General features: G+C 45.0%; 1 protein-coding gene across 7 annotated transcripts in view; it reads left to right on the forward strand.

Moving 5' to 3' along the window:
- SGCD (sarcoglycan delta) overlaps positions 1-19,630 on the forward strand; it is a 308,254-nt gene that overhangs the window by 173,245 nt on the left and 115,379 nt on the right. For 5 of the 7 annotated variants that reach the window (XM_041482031.1, XM_041482033.1, XM_041482032.1 and 2 more), the window contains one exon: positions 15,082-15,267. In XM_041482031.1, coding sequence (XP_041337965.1) covers positions 15,082-15,267 — 186 coding nt within the window. Of the gene's footprint in view, positions 1-7,423; positions 7,487-15,081; positions 15,268-19,630 lie in introns of those variants that run through there. The other 2 variants (XM_041482035.1, XM_041482036.1) reach the window with 2 other exon arrangements.

The raw sequence follows: 19,630 nt of genomic DNA on the forward strand, positions 1-19,630 counted from the left end.
ATTCTCTCTTCTGTACTCTGAAGGGAGCAAACATTGTTACTGCCACCTTTAGCATGACTCTTGGGGTCACAGAGAGATTTGGGAGCAGCAGCAGCCCTCTGACATTGCAGTGAGGGTTAAACCTCACCAAGTGCTGAATCAGATAAATGTTTGGAAGAGGAGAGCAGACCAAGTGCAGATGGTCTCAGCAACTCTGTTGGATGTTGCAGCCTTTATGGATGCTGTTGAACACATAGGAAATCCTCCTAGCCCAGGCTCCAAAACCTGCTTAGCTATAGGACAGCACAAGGAATCCTCTCAGAAACTGAGAGGTAATAGCTTCAGAAATAAAGGGATTTCCCAATTAAATGGGAATTTTGCCCTTTGCAACATCCTGCCAATAACTGAAGCAGAGATACTGAGATTGAGGGGCCCTTGAGTGTATCACTGTGGAGAAATCCAGGTCTAGAATTTTTGCACATTGGCCTTCTCATGATCCTTGGAGTACACATCCTCACCAATATGCCTTTTCCATACTGCATTCTTTGGCAAAGGTCAGGTGTAATTACTGACATACAAGCATGCATTTATTGCTCAAGCCATTGCACCTTTTTTCCTTCCTTCTGACACAATCTCAGTGTAGCTTAATTTTCTAAGGAATTAGCTTTTTAAACCTTCCCCAGTATTCTCTGTTGAAACTCAAAATCTGTAAGTATGTGCGCATTTGTTTATGTATCAGCACAATCATTCTTTAATGTGCTACAGCTCCAAGTGTCTGCATTCTGTCAGGAGCTGCCTTATGAACAGCACGTGCCTTAGCACCTCTTGCAGAATATAAGCACAGAGAAAGAATTTGCAAAATTTGGCTAAAGATTCCTCACTATTTTGGTTACCAGATCTGTTGTCTCCTTGTTCCAGAGCGGATGTTGTACAGCAGATTTTAGAGTCACAGAATGGTTTGGATTGGGAGAGGCCTCTAAAGGTCATCTGGGCCCTGCAATGAGCAAGGACAACTACATCAGATTGGTCAAAAAACCCTGTCCAACATGGCTTTGAAAGTGTGCAGGGACCTCTCTGGGCAGCACATTCTGATGCCTCACCACCCTCATTGTAAAAAAGGTCTATTTTATTTATTTATTTATTAGCTATGTCTAGTGCCATCCTGGATGGTGAAAGCCTAATGCTGCCACAGGAGGAGGAGGGCAAGAGTTCTCCTGTGGTCAGATATTATGGATGAAGGTCACTGGTGCCCATCTCAGGAGTCTCACAGGATCATGCAGAAGTGTTGCAGTCCAGAATGACACCCCAGAGCTCGTTAAAACAGATGGCTCTGTCCTGGGCTGCTGACGGGCTGACAGGCCGCCTCGTTAGTGTTCTGCAAGAGTCCTGCTAATTGCTTTGAGAAAATACAGATCTGCTGCCTACGGAAATTGTTCTGTGGAGCCAAATTCGGGAGCACCGGGTGGTGCTAAACTTTGTGGTATAATAGGATACCTAAGTGTAAGTACAAGCAGAGCTTCTTTCTTGACAGAATAAAAATAGTCAGGGTTGGAAAGGGAAAGGCTGTGATGAGCACAGGCTGCTGAACAGCTCTGCCTGACCAGAAACTGCTCTGCATCAAATGTAAGAGTGTCACGTCCATACTCAGAAACTCCCCACTACAACAGACCTAGCAGAGAAACTGAAATGTTCCCCCAGAAGATGATTACTGCAGGCTGAGGTGATGATGTGTCGTGGTCAGGGCACATATCTAAGCAAAGCTCAGAGAGCAGCTCTGTGCCTTGAACCTAATTTCTGAAAGAACGAAGCCTGAGGCTGCCCAGATAAGAGTAATGAATTTGGATACTGTTAAGACTTTAATAGTAGAACAATTATTGGCCTTGCCAACTGAATATTTGCTCTTATATCTGTATGGAATTAATCTTTGCAGTGAGGTTTTTTTTCCCCTTGCATTTCTTATGCCAGAGGAGTAAAGCCAGGGACAGGGCACATCTTTTTGCATGGTGACACCCATCCTGCTCCCTTGTCGTGCTGCAAATGGAGAGACCCTGTTGTTTGTAAATGAGGACCTTTCTGATTATTGATAAATAACCTCTGGATGGGAAGTATGACACATGCTGGCTGGAAGAACAGGGCTCTGTAATGGTAATATTGCCTTGAAATTACAGCCCACGTAGTTTGAGAATTATTCAGGATAATTACATTAATGTTGCCAGAGAAATGAAAAGGAACACTTTCCATTCTACCTATTAACAAGCTCTGCTGGCCTTAAATTATTTCTGAGAAGAGCCTGAAAATGGCTGAAATCATCAAAATAATTATGAAGCAGCAGGTGGGGTAGAGGGGTGGGCTGGGTGAGGTCCTGGCTGTGGCTTTTTTGGCTGACAGGTGAACACTGCTGCAGCTTTTGTGGGGAAAGGAGCACGGCACAGAGGTTTTGGGTTGGGAACACTGCAGGCTCAGGAGTCTGCAGGTTTGGACCGTAAGCAGAAAAGAGTCTTAGGAGCAGGCTGCTCTCAGTGTAGGTGTTGCACATCAGTGTGTGCACAGGGGAGCATGAGCCTGCTGTTGTTCTGGTGTGCTGGGTACTTCCATCCTCCACCCTCCCCTGCTGACAGCTCTCCTGAGCCTGTGCAGTGGAAGGTGCCTTTGGTGATGACTTTCTGCCACTTTGATCCTTGTCTCATAGCAGCAGCAGAGATGTGAATGAGAGATCTGAACTCCAGAGCCTGAGCAGCAGCTCTCTGAGTCTAGCCTCTCATAAAAGCTCAGTCCTTCTCTTGAACTCAGGTTGTGTTTTTGGCCTTGTGCAAACAACACTGGCTCCTGCTCTGACCTGCTGTTGCCCAGCTCACCTGCAACATGACTGTGAAACCAGGACTTCTTGTTGTGTTCCCTTTGATTTGTGTATGTTATTGCACTGTTTGCTAAGTCTGGGATGAATAGAAGGGGGAAATTTAGTACTCAGATCTAAATAACTCAGCGTCATGGGAATCAAGGTCTCCAGGGTCACCTGTGCTGATACTGGAGTTTCTCATCTGCACGAAATTTAGAGCATCCTTGGAATGCCTGTCTACAAGAGCAGCTCTGCCCCTCTTTCTCTTTAGTCTCCAAGAATTAGCCAATCTTGCATTTCATGACCAGTGCTATATTTATACTTCTTTCTAAAAAGCAGCCATATTTATGTCATGTGAAGAAACTGGAGCAGTGGGTGAGGACGTAGGGGGATGCAGGGACTGCAGGTCTGGCTGCTTCCAGCACACAGCCATGTTCAAACACACACACACATTTCATTTTCTCCCATTTCCTTTTCACTTGTCCGACAAGTCCATCTCAGCCCTGTGTGATTACTTGATGACCTGTGTGCCTTCAGCACTCCCGGCACTTAAACAGGGTTTTGCTCTCTGCCATCAAGTCATGCTCACTCCCTGCACACACACACACACACAGAGGGAAAGGTTTTCTCCCTTCACTGCAGCAGCATTCCCCCCCTACAGCTACTGCCACTCCCTACACCCTACAGAAATTTGGGGAACCCCTTCCTTGTCTCATGGAATTGCCCTCCATGCTCTGTGCATGCTCAGGGCTGGGTGAATCCATCAGGAATGCCAATAGCTGCCTTCCCTCAGCTGGCTGCTCCTGACCCAAAATAGTTAACTTTCTAATCCATCGGCTCCCTTAATTCTGCATTTAAGGAGATGGAGCTGAAATGAGTCTTGGCTTCTCCCTTTGCACATGGGTACTCGAGAGATCTCTTAAAAGGCTCCAAGGCTGAGGGTGATTTAAAATAATAATAATTTGGCAGATGATTTCTTTCAGTTGAGACATTAAAAATATTTAAACATTTCTATTTATTCAATTGTGATACTTTGAGAGATTTAATGGATTTTAAAAGAAGTCATTTGGAGGGAAAGCTCAAGCCAAGGGATTGCTTAATTATTTCAGATAATAAAATTTTCATTTTGACTTCTTCCTCCACTCCAGGTGTACCCACACCTGCGTTTACATGCTGATTCTTTCTGCATATTTGGTTTGCCCTGAATTTTTTAGGAAGGTTTGGGGAATGCTTGAGAGACTTCCTGGAAATCTGCACAGCATGAAAATCTCAAGTTTCATTTTGTATGCAAATAGATATTATTTGTTAAACGAATTTAATTATGAATATTGATAATTCAGCAGTAAATATTAAATAAATTCCAGCTGCTTCTAGAAAATGCTGCCGAAAGTGAGGGTGGGTATAAATGATAGAGAAGGAACTTTCCTTCCTGTCTTTTGTAGGTCTCTTCATAGTGTAGAAATTCATGGATCCAGGTGGATTGGATCTCCTACACAAAATGAAAGTCCCTATGCGTTGCAGTCTCCAGCTGCAAAGATACTGAAGCTTTGAGGGGGGTTAATTTGTTTTCATCTTCCCAAAGAGCTCTGGAAGGTTTTTTTAATCCTCATAACCCTGCCAGTTCTGAGGAGTAATAGCAGTTACACAGATAGTTATGTCGACATCAACTTAAGGTTTATGCTTGCAAGGTTCATATATTTTTGGTCGTGCTGGCACTAATACAAATGATGGCTCAATAACAGAAAAATAGAACAGTCCCTGAGCCACAGTTCTGATGCTTGAAGCGTCTTTAAACCCTGCACCCAAATGAGAAAGAGATAAAAACAACCTACTCAAAGTGGCTTAGCTTGAAGGAGCATTTTATGTGTTACTTGATGACAAAATAGTGAGGCATTAATGCAGTTTACAGTAAGACACCCCTGAAGTTATCAGTGAGGTTGGTGTGATGCCTGACAGATTTAATGTAAATATTTATAGACTTGGCCTACTAATTATGCCAGTGGAAAAAATGCAGTATTAATGCTGTCACCTCCCCATGTCTCTACCTGCCAGCATGCTGCTAGCTCGCATAAATATTCTGAAGATAGAAAGTACCTCACATAAACAGAAGAGATCATTTAGATTTTTAATAAGGGATTAAGTTATCTCTAGCAGCAGTTTCCAGCCTGTGGTCCACAGACATATGGGAGGCCTGGGGACTATCCCCAAGGGAAAAATGATGAGTTAAGAGGGGGTTTTGTAAGGTATGTAGGAATCTCTCTCTGTGAAATGATTACAGGGGTATGCACCACCTCTGTCAAATATTTAGGGGGTCTGCACAGCGAGAAAAATTTAAAACCCACTGATTTACTGTATTCATGTAAAGAACTGAGTAATCTCAAAGTGTTGTACTGCCATGTTTTAAATGATTGGACTAATGATCCTGCCAGAGCCAGGCTGCCATAAAAAGTCCTGGGCCACAAAGCACTAAAGCATGTGCTTAACTCAAAACACACGGAGATCCACTGACGTTACTGCCTGCCCCATCCGTAACTGGTTTGCTGAATAAAGACCACAGGGAAATTTAAGACAGAAGGCATGGACTGCTATCATCTTGCAAACAGCTCTGCAGATGCCTGATTGTCTTGTACAACTGAAAATCTAATTATGTGAATCTGCAGTTCATATTTTTCTGTTTCAGCTTATTTATACCAAGAGACTTTGGTACAGGCGCCTTTGGTTTCAGCTGGTGCTGGTTGCCAACCCAAAGAGCATTTCCATGGCTGTGGCAGTTTGTTGAGGAGACTCTGAGCTGCACAGACAGTTCTTCTGATCTGTGATCCAGATTTCTGCCCTGGCACGAGCTGACTCCTCACAAGCTGTGCAAATAGATGTGAAATGCCACCACCAGTGGTTGTGTGTGTGTGTGTGTGCTCACCTTTTGTTTGAAAGTCTTGCAAACTGAGGCAGGATGACTGTGTGGTTTCCTCTTGTCCTGTCTTCTGCAGAATAGCATCCTGGTCTGGATCCATCCCCACTGATTGCAGCGTGGGGGCTGCTCCAGGCTGCCCACATCTGTCCTGTGCACGAGGGCAGTGCTGCTGACCCCCGTGTGGCTCTGTGCAGGAGGAAGGAAACAGCATTTTGGTAGCAGGGCAAAGTGCAGGCAAGAGCCAGGGTGGTGTGGCCACAGCTGCTCTCACAGCAGCTTGGGTGGATGAACTGCAGGATTTCCGTAGGGGCATCCCACGTGGGTTTTGTAAGATCTCACTGCTGATGGGTGAAAGGCAGATCTCACATTCCTGTGGGTGAATGAGTCCTTGCCATGGACTGAAGCCACAGCCTGTGGAAGGCAGCAGGCTTCCTCTGCCTTCAGAGAGTGCTGGGTCAGAGCTCCCTTTACTTCTCATCATCACTGCCTTTTCCCCTTGTAAACATTTCACCTGCCCACCACACCTCTGCAAACCACAGAACAGAGTAACCCCAAAGAACTGGAGTGCACGGTTTGAAAAGGAGCATTAGGAGGGGAAAATCTCTCTCTCTCTCTTTAAACTGTCTCTTTTCTATATTGTTACCTTGACAACTCTGCTGCTGTGTTTCATCTTTGGTGGGACTTAGCCGTGGTGGAATAAGGGGGACATCCATGTGTGCTTCCACATCTACTCCAGCTCTGCTTCCCAGGCACATGCCAGGCACAGGGCATCCCGAGCTGCAGAGCCCACGGTTGCTGCCTTGACCCATGGTGCTGCCTGGAAATGATTACAGATATTAAGAACTGGGACCCGTTCTGATTAAAGGTATAACATTATATCTTCTATTTCTTTTTGTTAAGCCAGTGCCAGAGCAGTGTTAATGCTCTTTAAAAGAGACGCAAGGTGCTTAAAATATTTTGGGTTATAAAGGTTAGGACAGCTGGAAAGCAGAGAGGGATGAAAGTACTCAAAAATAGTTGTATTATTTTTAGTATAAGCAGATACAGGAGTATGTGTCAAGATTAGGATACAGTTCTGATGTGCTGAACTGAGTCTAGAGACGCTAAAAATATGCTTTCTTTTCTCATAGTTTTTGAAGAGTCAGGCAAAGGTAAGGGGAGAGTAGTGGTGAATTGAAATTTTCATTCCTGTGCTCCCTTGCTTGTTGGGGTTTGGCAAAGCTGGCTGTTCACCAGGGAGCCCATGACACCAGCAAAGCACAGGAGACGGGGTGAGGTGTTATCAGTGAGAATGGGATCCCTCCCACCCCATTTTTCCTTCTCCCGAAGAAAATCTCCACCAGCATAATCCCTTTATTCCTTTTAGCCGAAATGGCAGCGAAGGCAAGGCAGGCAGGCTCCGGGGCTGGGTGCGGATGGGGGTGTCTCTGTCTGAATGTGTGCAGGGAGAAGGGGGCTTTTAATGCAAAACACATGTGTTTTCAATTGCTTGCTGGAGCCAGCCCAGTAGCTGTAACTTGGCCTGACAAAGCCTTATTGAAGTACAGACAGTGTGGTTTCAAAGCAGTTAGAAAAAGAACGGGAATGCTGTTCAGGAAATTCTTCAGGCATGGGCAGGGACTTGGCTGCAGTTCTGCTGTTGGAAAATCTGACAGGGGCAGCTCATGAGCACAGGCCAGGCCTCGTGCTGCTCTGAACACTGAGCTGCATCTTCCCCAGGCTCCTGCACCCTCCAGGCTTTCATCCATCCCAAGGGAGAGGTAAGAGCTGCCCTGCTCCGTCCCGCCAGCGCCGCACGGATTTGCCTCCTTTTGTGCCTCTGCAAAGGGGCTTCTTGCTTTCACACTGCTGCTTAGAGCAAAAAAAAGAGTCAGAATGGGAAGTTGTGGCATATTTGCGAAGGGTTGGGAGCAGTCTGAGGCTGGGTGGTGGTTTCTGGCTAAATTCGTGTCGATAGTAAAGCTGCAGGCAAAGCGACGCCCGCGCCGCGTCTCTGGCTGAGGGAATGCTGCACCCAAATAATCCCCAACTTTTTCATTTTGGGGAGTAAGTGTGTGTATAACCTGAAGCTACTGAAAGGCTGGCTCTGGACCATGTGTCAGTCAGATATTTGGATGAAAAATGCGACTCAGTTACAGTAAATACGCTTATAAGTGCATTGTATTGTAGTTGTTTAATGAGTTGAAAGCATGTTTGTCTGGGGGTTGTTTGCCAATTCCTGGTACAGCGAGCTTGTGAAGAGAGGCAGCAACTCAGTAATAATCACTGCCTTGTGATTTGTCTGCGTGGTTTTTTTCCTGTATCTTACAAAGCATGAGCAAACTGCAACAGACAGCACGGTCAGAAGCCACGTAGAGAAGATTAGGAGGGAAAACATTAATTTTGGGGCTGTTCTATCTGCAACTTCTCTTCCCATTTGTGTTTCTTTCCCCAAATAACGGAAGAAACATTTATGATGAAAAGCTCACTCCCTCTTTAGGGACCTGCCAGATTTAGGCAATGTTCTCTCATCCTTTTAGCTGCAGCATTAAAGCTTGTCTTGCCTTTGCAGAGATATCAGCACCTTATATGGCAGGCTTGGGCTCGGGATTCGGGAGCGCGCGTTCGTCAAGGGATGGAGGTGTCAGGAGGAGTCTGCCTCGCCTCGCCTCACAAACTTCCTTGCCTCTGCCACTGCCTCTGCCTTGGTTTTTCAGAGCAGTGTTATTTGATGTGTTGAAAATGCTTTTTTAGCTGTGTTTTATGGTGGTGGTTTTGTTTTTTATTTCCTTTCAACGAGGAATGAAATAAGGGTATCGAATGATGCGATGGGACGGTGCTAAGGATCTCTGACTGGTTCAAGGGAGCAGACACACGGTTTGCTTTGCCTGCATCCAGCAGGGCTCAAACAGTCACTCATCTTGGCAACCCAAAAATTCAGGGACAAGGGGAGCTTCCCCACCAAAGGGCAACAGATCCAGAATGTGGCAGGACCAGAGCTTTCTCCCAGCAATTCTGCTGAAGAGTGTTGAGTTTGTTGGAGCCAAGTGAAGACTCTGTGTGTTTGGAGTGCAGGAAGGGCATCCTGCAGGAGACATGATGTACTGTGGCTTCTGGAGGCTGATGGGGGGCAAAGGGTATGAGAGGAAGGACAGAGATGAGCTCTGAAGTGGGGAGGCATATGAGGGAAATAAAGAGGCTTGATAAGGTTGAAATTTGCTTTGCATAAAATACACCTGCAGTGAAAATGCTGTGTTAAATGAAGATCTTATATGATCTGGAACTTATTGAGCCTTCACAGGTTACCATCTTACCCTGCAGACTTGGATTTCTATTGCTTTTCTCAGCAGCTGTTAGTTTAGGCAACCAGTCAGCCTATTATCTTCTTCACTGCTAGCTACAAGCTTATTGTTAAAAAAAAAACTAAATAAAATTCATGTTCCTGCCTCTGATCATGCAGTATGCCACCTCCCAAATCTGATTGTCAGCGTTGAAGAGCCATAGATGTGAAGAATATGTCCATCTTGGCCAGCAGCAGCCAGGGCCATGGGAGCTGGTGCTTCCTCCCTACCTTTGGCAGCTCCTCCTGTGCCTCCTCAGTGACCCTTGTGCAGCTCCACCTGGGGCAAGCATTCAAGCCTTGAATCCAGGAGGACTGAAGAATGTGCATGTGTGGGTAGAGTGGAGAGAGCCTCTTGATTTTGGAAGCAGATAGATAGGAGAGCCATTAGCACACCTTAATATGTGTATCCCTTCTCCTGGTCCTTCCCAGCAGCAAGCCAGAAAGAGAGTGAGTCTGTGCAAAGAACAAATGGATTAGCACAGAAGGCACATCATGTGGAGGGAAGATGGAAGATGCAGCAGAACAAGTTTTAACTTGTGTGAGCAGGAACACTGCAGAGACTGCACTCTGGATCCTGGCACATGCTCAAGCCCACAGTTCTCAATTTGTGCCGTGCTGGTTGGGTTCCAGCCGTATAAATCCATATTATGATCCTGCTTTGCACATTCCTACAAGCCATATCTCTTTTCTTGGTGCTGTGGGGTGAGAGTGTGTTGGGGCAGGAGTCTGCAAAGTGTCACCTCCTGTGGCTTGCTTTCTGATTTGAGCTCAGTTGATTATATCCCCCTTGCTGTTCCCACAGCCTCCTGCAGTCACACCTGCTGCTGGCTATTTTGGTGTAGTTCTCATATTTGTGCATCCTGCTTTGAGACAAGAAGGAAAGACTCTGGTGGGAAAGAGCTTTTCTAAACTTGGCACCGATGGACAGAGGCTGTGAGTGCTTCACATCATCTGAGTGGTGCAAAGGAAGCAGCGTGTGAATGCAGCAAAGCTGGTGTGGTGTTTGCATGCAGCGTGAAATTTTTACCACAAATCGTGGGGCATTTTGTGAAAGACATTTTCTGTTGACTAGCTTGATACATTAAAGGACTCACTGCAGAGACTCTTTCTTCCTTGCTGGTTTTCCATTTTCTTCTTAATTCTGAAAAAAAGTATTGAGACAAGCTGACTATCCAGGAAAAAGTGTAAAATTTAAAAGAGGCTGTCATAAATAAAAAAGCAGACATGTTTCTGTCCTTCTCAGAGAAGAGAAGCAATAGTGACATCACATTGCTCACAGATTCTTGCAGCATAATAAAATACCACTTTTGGCTTAGGAAATGCAATTTAGAGATGGAGCTGCCTGTTACTTTGGTTTGTTCTGGCAAATTCTAATAGGTTTAGAGTTTTACTGTGAGTGCTCTTGGAATGCAGAGAAGGGACAGGACAGTCCTGTTGTTCAGCTTTTGGTTGAGTCCATCTGCTCCAAGCTATTGGTTTATAAACTGAGGTTCTTGCAGTGCACTTGTCCTCAAGCACATTTGTTGTCGAAGTGCTGCCAGCCCAAGCAGCTGGGGAAATTACGTGAGCTTTCAAGATGTTGGAGGTGGGGAGTAGCCTGAGGGGTCTGAATGAGACGCTTTACCAAGAGATGAATCTCCAGGGTCTCCCCAGCTGCCTGTGCTGAGTCCATTTTCCACAAGATGCAAGGGGAAGGAAAGGTGTTTTCCAGTGGACTGGGCAGAGTCACAAAATGCCCCACAATTTGTGGTAAAAATTTCACGCTGCATGCAAACACCACACCAGCTTTGCTGCATTCACATGCTGCTTCCTTTGCACCACTCAGATGATGTGAAGCACTCACAGCCTCTGTCCATCGGTGCCAAGTTTAGAAAAGCTCTTTCCCACCAGAGTCTTTCCTTTTACTTCTTGTCTCTCTGGCCATGTATCAGCAGTGGTACCTGAGAAATGGGCATTGATTGGTGATGATGTTCCCAACTCAGGGAAGAGCTGCTCCTCATATGGAGGGATAGGCACTGTTGACATAAATAGAGGGACAAGCAGAGAGCAAAGTTTTAAGCTTTGCGGACACCAATAACAGTCACAGAGGCCAAGTTCATGGCTTAGATGTTTCTGGAGAAAAGTGCTATGAGATTTAACTATCCCAGCAAGTATTTCATCACGTGGGCTGTTCTCCAATACTCAGGCCTTGCTGGCCATGTTGCAAGTAAGAAGTCATTTTCCAGAGCCTGATCCTTTTTATGGAGACCCAGGTTGTGGTCTGACCCATGTCAATGGCCATAAATCAATTTTGGGTCATGCTGCTGATGGATTAATGGACCTGGGGGTGTCAAACTTGAGAGACTTTTACGGGTTGCAGAGACGGAAAATGTCTTGTTGATAGATGGCTCAAAACACTCTTCTTCATGCCAGATTTTGTTCTCAGGCACACTCCAGAAATGTCTGTTCTTTTGAACCTGGTGGATGCTGTGCACTTAAAAGACAGAGAATTAAAGAGGATGAATCTGCAGAGCATATACAGCTAGTAAATACAAGTACAATGCCTTCCAGTGATATGGCAGAGAGCACCTCTGAAGGTTTTTAGGGCTTTTTTCCCCCTCATTTCAGCCCTAAAGAAAAGGTTTTTGTTTCAGGAAACAAAGAGAAAGAGAAGAGGATGTTGGTGATATGGACACAAAGAGAGGGCAGATGTGGGAGATGTAGGTGCAAGACCTGAGGGAATTTGAACCCCTCTCTCACCTCTGCAAACGTGTTCCCATCACCGTGATCAGGTCAGCCTGGGCTCAGATGCTGCTGGTTTTTCTGATGAGGCTGTTACACCTCAGTTACAGGCAGGCAGGCTGGGAGGGGAGATGCTGTGTTGGCTGTGCAAGGCTCAGGGCCATTCTTGCAGCAAGGAGCTGATTCCATGAGCTCCAGGGCACTTCTAGCAGCAAATTTCAAGAGGGCCCATAAGACAGAAGCTGCCTTCCCAGACTGCATCCTCTTGCATCTTGAAATTGTTCTGTTACTGAACATACATCCTTCAAGTGCTGATCAAAGAAACCCCCACGGCAGAGAAACATTATTGATTCCTTATGTAATACCTCACCCTGCTCATGGCCCTCACTGAGCCTACAAAGGCAGCGTGGCCAGGAATGCTACAGTGCCAGTGTTTATGTGGGAAAGGTGTTAATTCATCCCTGTGCATGTAAAACACTTCTCTGCCTGAGGAATTGCTAATGTGGGTTGCACACCCTGAGTGAGGAGCTCGCTGCCAAGAAGGACTTGGTGGAAGGAGGGAGGGGAGGCACGGAGCAAAGATTTGCCCTAACTGGTGAGGTCTGCTGTGAATTTTGGAAGCTCAGAGCCAGTTCTGCTTTCTGGTGCCTTTCAGCTGAGCCTGGTTTAGCTCTGCTGAAGGAAAGTGCTGAAGCTTCTTTGCAGAAGCACTCTGTGAGCAGCCTGTGCAGATCAGCAGGCGGGGTGACAGGGCCCTTCCAGTGGTCTTAAAAAAACTAATACATCTTTCTTGTCATGGGCCATATCTCTAAGGTATGCTAAAGCAAAAAGATGAATAGCTTTTCTAAGTGGACTGGATTTTGTCTCAGGCCCTGTTTGCAGTGTTGGTGTATATAAGGACTCACTGTACAGCTTTTGTGCAAAAGCTTAGTACATTTTTTGGTGCAGAACCAAGAACTCCTTGGTGAAATACCCACATTCCAGACTGTATTTTTGTAGTCATAGACACATTGTCTGTGGCTAAATTGCAAAGATTTGGCTGCTGCATTTTTTCTGTCGTAGGTGGAATTGTTCATGCAGTGGTGGCTATCCAGTGCTCTGCATGTGTGTCTTTAAGCCCTTTTACTTTAAATTTTGACCTTTGGAAGGCATGTTTCTTTTCCTATTTCTGTATTTGTTTCAGTATTATCTTTTCTCCACTGTTACAGAATTAAGTGCTGGCTCCTAATATTTTCCTGAAGAAGAAATGAAAAATCCTATTAAGCAGCAGCAGCCTTTCCTCTTAGTTCAGTAATTGAAAGGAGGGAGGTGTCACCAGCAAGTGCAGCCACTGGATATTCTTTCAAAGCAGTACTTTTTTGTCTGGTGCCTTAATTCTTTTCAATGTTTGAGTCAGGAAAAGTTGCCAAAATTTAAATTATGACTAGCATACTTCTCCCTCCCACACAGTACAGATTATTGATAGTGGATATAGCTGGTTCCATAGGTAGTAGCCTTGCAGACTTTCTTATTCTGCTCATTTGTTTAACACATCTCAGCACTCTCTGTCCATCATCCTGTCTTCTCTCCCTGAAGAACTACAAACATGATCAATTTTTTGGTAGTATTTACATTTGGGGGGGAAGGGGGAACACTAGCTAGAAACTAAATATTACTTAAGTGTGGCCGTGTGAGAGTTCGTATAGAAAGAACATGATATCTACAATTGCCATGCTATTTTCTTGTAATGAATTTATACTGTATTGCTGAGTCTTGCTCATCACACATGTTGTAGTACTTGAGATGCTCTGTCTCTGTTAGGGCAGCTGTGAGTTAAATATTTTATCAGAACTAGAGAAATTCTCAAAACCAGGCTACTGTATGGATGCAAGTTGCTCTTTGTGGTTGTGTTCTGTTGCTATAAATTCTTTTGATGTTTGTAAAGTTTTACCCCAGCTGGATATGCTGTTTTCTTCATCCTAGAAACTGCAAGTAAAGAAGAAAAGCAGAGATACAATGAATAAACAAGTTTTGCAATAAAGGGGTATTTTTAGCTGGGTATTTCATATTGTTTCTCCTTGGTCAAACCTTTTCCATGGTTTGAGAGGGTTAGCAATGCAATTTATTCGTTTTTCTCTAAGGGAGAGGCTGTATTTAATATGTGCTCTCCAGGATACCCTGTTAAAATATTAGGTAATAAAATTCTTGACTGTACAGTAGTTGCAGTTATAATTTCCCCCAGGTAGAAGAAACTCTGTAATTTATTGTTGTTCAAGTTTGTACAGGTTGGCGTGGTTGTGGCAGTGTGAAAAGATCTGCTTTGCTCCAGCCCAGTGTCTTTGTTGTGTCCCAGCTGCCCTCCCTGAGTAGCATCTCATTCCTGAAACTGCCTCATTCCAGACATGCACATCACACTCCCTCAGGGAAACTCACACTGTTCCCTCCTGGGATGTAAATTCTGTAATTCTCTGCATACAAACATCAGTGCCAGCAACCCTGAGGAAGACGCTCGTGGTGTTGAATCCACAGTGCAAGAACGTGTTTGGTGGCTTCCTATCTGTCTAAAGTCCAAAATGCAAAACATCCAGCAAACTCTGTGTTACTAGAGATGATCTCCCCAATCTGTGCATCAAAATAAGCTGAAAACGTAAGAAATGATCCCTGGGGAAGCCTGAGAAAGTGGCTTTCCTCAACCTGAAAATGGAGGGTGAGAACATGAATTCCTTCCTTCCTTCCTTCCTTCCTTCCTTCCTTCCTTGGATGTGGCAGCTGGAGAACTTTGCTTCAGCTTCACTTTTTTAGGGAAGATTGGTGTGTAGGAAGGGGAAAGGCAAACATTCCCCCTTTGCCTTGTTTGTCTTTGGTTGGAAGGAATGATTTTACTTGAGATGATATTTTATTTTTTTTTAAACTAAACCTCTGAGAAGTCATATTGCATCTTCCCAACAAACTGCTGAACTCAACTGCTTTCACCAAACGCATGCAGAATTTTCCCCTCAGGATCCTTGGAGGCCCTGGAGTGCCTGCCTTGCAAAACCTGGGGCAGTGAGCAGAGTCACTCCAGAGTGATTTCCATAGGATACCTTCAGACAGCGTGCTTACGTGTATTTATAAGTGCATTCATACACATTTAACACATCAGATTCTCTCTTGGTCTCTTACTGCGAACACCAGGCAGAAGGAAAAATAACCAAGCTATCCAAAGAGCTGCTGCCCAGCTGGTAAACTCTGAAAAAACCCAGACCTTCCAAGAGGCACAGACAGAAGCAGTTTTTATCACTGGCTTTCTCCTGGCCCTGAATACACGTGGTTGTCTCTTTGTGATCATTTCAGATGCCTCAGGAACAGTACCCGCAGCGGAGCACCATGCAGACCTCGGAAGGACCCCAGGTATACAAAGTGGGGATTTATGGCTGGAGGAAGAGGTGCCTCTATTTCTTTGTGCTGCTCCTAATGATTTTAATCCTGGTGAACCTTGCTATGACCATCTGGATTCTGAAGGTTATGAACTTCACAATTGTAAGTAGGGGTTACCCTGGAACGTCTGGGGAAGATGAGGGGAGGGTGCTGGTCTTTCTTCTGAGCATGACTTCAGATACATCTTCAATAATGGGGTGTTTCATTGCCATGGACAGTCCCTTTATAGAGAGGAACAAATTTACACAATGATCCTTTCTTTCTGCTGGACATTGCCAAGCTGAGGAATCAGCTCAGCACTGCAAATCACGTTCCTCTTATCTGCTGTATATGTATATATACATGTATTTATGTAAACAATATACGCCACCCATTCCCAATTTTCAATTATAAAGTGTTTTAAAATTAATGAAATTGGTTATTTTGAACTTGGATATGGAATGGGTTTGAGCTTTTGTCTTAGACTTTTTCTGCTTTTCTCTGTGACCAGGAAGACAAAAATCTTGATTTTTTTTTTTTTTTTTTTTTTTTTCCTGTGGGAAAATTCATGGTGATGTAGTTCTGGAAGCTTCATGAAATAAAATTTAAAGGTTTTCTCCCTGGCTGTGGTACTTAGGTGGAGCATGTCCTTATCCTTGTATTGCTGTGCTTGGTGCACACCAGTCCTGGAGCAGCTCCCCCTTGCTGCACAGGCTCCCTGGCCAGGGTTAGCTTTCCACTTCCAGGGCTTGTGAGCCTTTATATAAGGCACATCCTTGTTTTTCACTAGATAATTTGACCAGGCAGAGTGAAAATGAAGTTATCAGTCACCTCTTATTGAAAGTAGTCATTGCCATCTCGTTCAGATGAGATTATTCATTTTAAGATTGTTTGAGTCTTTAGGAGAAGCCAAATCTGTGGCTTTAATCCTGGTTTTACTTCCCCAGGGAGTTGTAAAGCTACACTTCCCTAGACAACTTTCAAGGATCTTCCCAGCCAGGCTCTGATAGGAGCAGCATGTTTGAAGTCTTTTTGGCATTTCTTCCTCTGCTTTGGTCTTGTACAGTCCCAAACAGCTGTGGCCAGCATTATGTCATTAATGGGCCATGAGAAGTTGAATAAACAACCTCTGGCTTCCTGTACCCAGCAGATAAAATGCTGTGTCAGGGGAATGTGCAGTGTTCATTTTCTCTAACCAGGTTGCTGTCAAGGTGTGCAGAAGATTGCAGTACCTGTGTGCATAGGGAGCAGGCAATTATAAAGCAGTAATCTACATAAAGCTCCCGTGACCGGGCAAAGAGTGGCCAAACTGGAGCAATTAATGCTTAACCAGAGCAGTTGTTTAATCTGGTGAAATGGATGCTGTTTTGATACCCATTTCATGCTGAACTATGGTCTTTAGATTAATGGAGTTGAGAAATAGGTGTTTCTGAGGTGGTGGAGGTGTTGATCATTCAACATACAGGCAGTGCTGTGGGTATGAACCTGAGAACAAAATAAAAGGATTTCAGATGATCACTTTTCAGGAATACAGCTTTATTTCTTTATAATAACATAATTCAGTCCCATGCTTTTTTGCTAATTGGTGGTGGTCAGTCAGCTCTCTACAGATTGGGAAGTCAGGTGAACATCTGTGCTCTTTCTCCATCACTGCCCTCTCATGATGCACTGCATTTTGCAGGCCAGGTGCTGAAGTGCCACATCCTAGGGATGTGTGCAGAAACCTCCCATTTCCAGCAGCTCTGTCCCCCCCACTAGGATACAGACTGGCTTTTGGAGGCCTGCACTGATCTTCACTTTCTTGTCTGATTCTGTTTCCTTACTTGCCCTCGGATTACTGGGGATTATTCCAGGGTAAAGTGTATTTGTGTATGGCTTAGTTAATTCATATCTACTAATGCTAGTGGATGATGAACAGCATTTGGTGATAAAAACACAGGTGGTGCTACTGAGTTCTGCAGTGGGAGCAGCTTTATGGTTGTAGGCAGGGCCACGCTAGTCAGGGTGAGTGTTTCTGGCACAGCCAGTTGGAAATAAATACAATAACTGGGCATGTAAAATGTGATTCTTGCCCCAGTATGCACCCATTCATCTCCTGATCTCCTGCTGCTCCTGCAGCCTCACCAGCTGCTTTGGATCCTGCTCTGCAATCCCTCCTGCACCATTCCCTGAGGCTGAGAAAACCACTTGGCCAAGTGAGTTTTTAGAGGCAGACTTTTATCTCTAAATAACAAACATAGGAAAATTATCAAATGAGCAGATGCAAATATGGAAAAATCTTTCATTTGTTCCTGTTCTGATAAGAGGAGCTGAGAGTTCTTCTGGGGCAGAGGAGTGATCTGAGTAGTCAGTGAGCAATAGCTGCTGCTTAACAGGTCTGAGTTAACCCAGTGCTTGCAGAGCAGAAAGGAGAGGAAGGTTTGTGTTTCTGTTCTTCTGGAAAATGTCATATTTCTAGCATCTTCCTACCCCTGAGCTCTCCTTCCAGAACCTGAGTCTCTTCAACTCCACAGAACAGTCCTGGCGCTTACCAGAATTTAATGATGCTCATTATAGCCAATAAGTGCTCACAGTATTTTAATGAGCACAGCAAACCTGCTCAGGAAAACTCAGGGGTGTTTTAAATGCTGATAGTGGGGAGTGGAGAGTGGAGAAGGGGGAAGGAGATGAAGCAAGACAATTTCAGGATAAAAAACCACCTCCTCATGATTGCTGTGGCAGTATCCGTCCACTCCACCCCCTTGTCCAGCCCTGGCCTCCCTTTCTCTGCCCTCTGCCTGCCCTCCTGCCTTGTGCTCCTGGAGACAACTCCTGTGAAATCAAGCCATAAACTTCCAATCAGTGACTTTTAACAATCAAGCATCACTAATATTTTTCTAGGTTTTGCTTTTATTTTTTAATTAAATCTAAATGCTTAAATATGTGTGTCTATTGCCTCTTACACAGGGCTGTCAAAGCAGTGTCACACCTCTGTGGGGACAGCTGGTCACTGTCTGCTCTGTCCTCTGGCACAATCATTCATTTCTCGTGTACTGTTTGATACTCTGTTTTTTTAAATGCCTTTATCCAGCACAGGCTGTATGAAAAACAGGCCTAGAGGGGACCTCAAATGTCACCTGCCTGTCCCACAGCTGGCTCCCATGGCCAGGTCCATTTGCTGTGTTCATTTACATCAGGGCTGAGCTGCTCTGGGGCTGCAGGAAGCTCTGGGCAGGCTGCTGCCTCTAAACCTTGCTTGGATTTCTAAGGCAAACCACAGAATGAATCTGGACCAAAGCCACCAATTTGGCTGAAACCCAAATGTACCCTGAAGGTGGCCTAACCTAACAGAGGTAGAAACCACCGTCCAGCACTCAGCTTTCCAGTGATTCTTAGATACAGAGTGCCCTGCTTCATTCAGATCTTGGCTGGTATTAAGTCTGTGGTTTGCACATACTGGGCTGGGGGAAGTGGTGTTACTGCCCGTGGGCTGTGTGTGTGACTGAGCCACTCAGTGTGCAGGTCCCCCCCAGCCACAGCTGCATCCTGCAGTCACACCAGTGTGGCAGAGGGCTCCCCAGCAGCTGGGGAAGCCTGCAGCTGTGGTGGGCTCAGCCTGCAGCTGTGGTGGGCTCAGCCTCCAGCTGTGGTGCTCACAATGTCCAGCTGTGCTGCTCTAAACCTCCAGCTGTGGCAGGCTCAACCTTGATCTGCACGGAGCTTGGCTGAGGTGGGCACAGCCCCTGCATGGGTTTGTAGGTCCCAACTTAATTATAAAGCTGGAATGAGAGCTCTTAACAACCTTCTCTTTCTGGTCCAGCTGCATTAGCAGCCAGTGATGCAGCTCTTCAGCAGCAGCATTGCCCGTGACTGTGCATATCAGCACATGGATATTTTATGCTGCACACCAGCGATGTGCTGGGGATCTGTATTTCACCTATTACTAGTGAGCTTAAAGCATTTTTTAAAAAGCTTCCTGTTGTATTAGTTTCTGAATATTACAAGAAAAGATGTGCTTACATAAACACAGTAGACCAATATCCTTATTTTAAGCAGTCCAACGCTAGAAAGCTCTGATAATGGGCAATGACAGTGCACTGACCTCTTTCCACAAGGCTAGTACACAATGCCTGGTATTTTAAATGGTGTTAGGAGTCTGGAGCACTATGCATTAGTACCCCTTTATAGCCTGTTAGGCAGCAGGCAGAGCTTTAAACAGGAGAGATGAGGACTGTGTCCTGTTGAGGCTGTATTTAAATCTCAAACACCCACCTACTTGTCTGCCTATCAAACCATATAGGAGCTTTTGCTTTTTCTTTGCTCTTCCCCGTGTTTCTATCCACAGCTCCTGTTGCTTGTTATGGATTGTATTTTATTGGGGCAGGAGCTGTTTGCATATGTAGTGTTAAATACTGGCAGGCTCTACTAGACTTTAAACTGTAATAAATAGAAAATAATAATATTTTGCCCCAATCAGTTGAATTTCCTGGAGAACTGTCTTCTAAGA

Source organism: Pyrgilauda ruficollis, unplaced genomic scaffold (assembly GCF_017590135.1).
Source record: "Pyrgilauda ruficollis isolate IOZ18807 unplaced genomic scaffold, ASM1759013v1 scaffold57, whole genome shotgun sequence".
Taxonomy (NCBI): Eukaryota; Metazoa; Chordata; class Aves; order Passeriformes; family Passeridae; genus Pyrgilauda; species Pyrgilauda ruficollis.